Consider the following 2,518-nt stretch of genomic DNA (forward strand, 5'->3'; position numbering starts at 1 on the left):
CTTCCCTCAGCAGAATACAAATGACTGCCCTGTTGAGAAGGAAACAAAAGGTCACCACCTCCAGCTGAGGGACGCCTTGGGACAACTCCCCCAAGTCCCAGGGCTGGACTGGCCGTGAAGCCCTTGAAGGACACGAGCGTCCTTGAGAGGCTGGGGGTCCCTCCCACCTGTCCAGAGTCACCTGGGCAGGTGAACGTTTGCCAGTGGGGGATGTGTGTTCCTCTCCCACCAAGAGACCCTCCAGGGACCCCAGCCTGGGTCCAGCAAGCACAGAGCAGGCCAGAGCTGGGCCCCAGGGCCCAGCCCAGGAGCGAAAGCTGCAGCTCCTCTGGAGGGCACGGTGTCCTGCGGGCTGTCCGATGGGAGCCCGGCCCTGGCCACAAGAAGGGATGCTGGCAGGGGTGAGCCGCCTGGGAAGGCCCCCTGGGCCAGAGGGAACCAGGGGAGCGGCCCCAGCTGGATGGCCTTGGGCCGGCTCAGGGCAGCTGAGGGTCCCACAGGAGAGCATGGGACCACTGTCCTATCTGCTATCCTCTCAGGCTAGGAAGCTGGGACAGGTCCAGAGACGAGGACACAGTGAGGGCGAGAGCGGGGCTGAGGAGGCGGCCCCGGGGGAAGGTTGTATGCTCCAGGGCCCCTCCCTGCAGGGTGCTGCTCTGCTTCGCACCCCAGCCGCTGGTCCAGAGCCTCTGTCCTGGGTGCGGCCTCCACAGCCCAGGGTCACCCTCAGGACCCCCTTTCTGAACCATCCCCCATGCCAAGCCCTTCTCCAGGCTGAGGTGACACTGGGCCCGGGTAATAGTTATCTTCGTGTGTTCCCTGTTGGGGCGTCTGGGGATTGCCCGCCACCCTCAGAGGGGGCTTCTCCAACACGCCTGACCCTGGGGTCAACAGCACTGTGGGAAACACCAGCCCAAAGTGTGGGTTTTCACCAAACGGCAGACAGGAAGCTCTGAACAAAGCATCTGCTTTACGACCTGACCATCGTGGTCACTTGATGTCCATCACCAGGACACGTCTTTCCCAGAAAGAGCAGAAGAAAAGATGTCTGTATGCAATCAAACATTTTTATTTGGAATAAGGATCAGAAAAATGAAGGGAACTCCTCAAATGTGTAGGACCACAGGGTCCTCAGCAAGAGATCAGAAAATAATTACAAAAACATTTTGCAGCAGATTAAAATGACTTGAAACTACAACCACCGATCATGATATGTAAACACGTGGAATCACATGAAAGTAAGCAGTCAAATCTTCGGACGATTTGCTCTCTTGTCTGCTGGGAATTGGGGGGGATCCATGGTCCACAGACCCCAGCGGCTGTAACCAACCCCTGCCTGGGGAACGTCCCCTCCAGGCACCTGCCGGGGTGAGGACAGCAAGCAGGGCTCCCTCTGCCGGGCTCCCGCAGCCCCCCTCCCCACCCCGGTGTCTCAAGGCCTCAGGACTGAGGGCTGGTAGTCCCCGCTCGGGGGCGGCAGTGGTCACCACAGCATCACTGAGGCAGCTGGTGCTTCAGCTGGGCGAGTCTCATGAGGCATCCGTCCCGCCACGCCCTCCTGGCAGCCAAGTGCTCTGCGTCATCCGGAACCTTCATGCACATGGCCTGGGAATGGGGAAAAAAAAAGAGGAGAAAGGGGAAAGAAGCGTGAAGGACAACTAATTAAGCAGAAGGAAAACCACTCCTATTTGTGCACACTCTTGAATCTGCTTTCAGAGACAGAAGAAGCCTGGCAAACCCTCAACTGATGTAACTCCCCAGACCCGGGGGGAGCTGACGGCCAGGGTGAGCCACCAGCTCCCTGGTCACACTGCTCGCAGGGTCCCCTGTGACCCTGACAGGGCCGTGGACGGTCAGCAACAGGAACCTGGAGGTCAAGGCAAAGACCCCAGCTGCAGGCAACACCTTGTTTCCGCAGGCAGGAGCTCACATACCTGGTGCACCTTCTCAGCTGTAGCCCCAGAGAATTCGGGAACGGGTCCAAAAGTCTTCAGGACACGCTTCATGCCTTCACTGTACCTGTCACAGTAGCTTAACATACCTGGAAGCAGAAGGAAACAAGAATACCCCCGGGTCAGTGAGCTCCATCTCCACCCAAACCTGGGTGTGTCTGCAGGGTCTGGCCCCTGTGGGTGTTGAGGGCCAGCTGATGGGACACGCACCCTGCTCAGCCACACCGGGATCAGAACTCAGCCTCTCCCAGCAGTAAAGCCCTGAGAAGCGACCCGACTTCCAGGCCCCCACGGTGCCTGGGTTAGCATCTCTCAGGGACCTCGGACGGCCCGGGTCAGCTCTGAGTCCTCAAGTGTCACGTGAGTCCTCTTTGCACCACAAACGTCTCCTTCAACAATGTGCCTATGAGGTCACCTGTGTACCTGTGTATACCACTCAAATGCATCCCCTGAGAACCAAAGATGGCAAGTTCAACAGCATCCATTCCCTACTTGCCTCTTACCCATGGGCTCTAGTTGGCCCTTCACCTCCTGGGCGACAGGTTCTCTACACGGGCTATTTACCC

General features: G+C 58.6%; 1 protein-coding gene across 1 annotated transcript in view; it reads right to left on the bottom strand.

Moving 5' to 3' along the window:
• Positions 1 to 1,045: 1,045 nt before the first annotated feature.
• The window catches only part of CRYL1 (crystallin, lambda 1), a 59,384-nt gene continuing 57,911 nt past the window's right edge, over positions 1,046 to 2,518 (bottom strand). Inside the window, exons 7-8 of the mRNA XM_010851177.1 lie at positions 1,935 to 2,041; positions 1,046 to 1,605 (exon numbers count right to left, since the gene is read on the bottom strand). Of these exons, the coding sequence (XP_010849479.1) occupies positions 1,495 to 1,605; positions 1,935 to 2,041 (218 nt within the window). The 3' untranslated portion in view covers positions 1,046 to 1,494. The remainder of the gene's footprint in view (positions 1,606 to 1,934; positions 2,042 to 2,518) is intronic.

Source organism: Bison bison, unplaced genomic scaffold (assembly GCF_000754665.1).
Source record: "Bison bison bison isolate TAMUID 2011002044 unplaced genomic scaffold, Bison_UMD1.0 scf7180017864299, whole genome shotgun sequence".
NCBI lineage: Eukaryota > Metazoa > Chordata > Mammalia > Artiodactyla > Bovidae > Bison > Bison bison.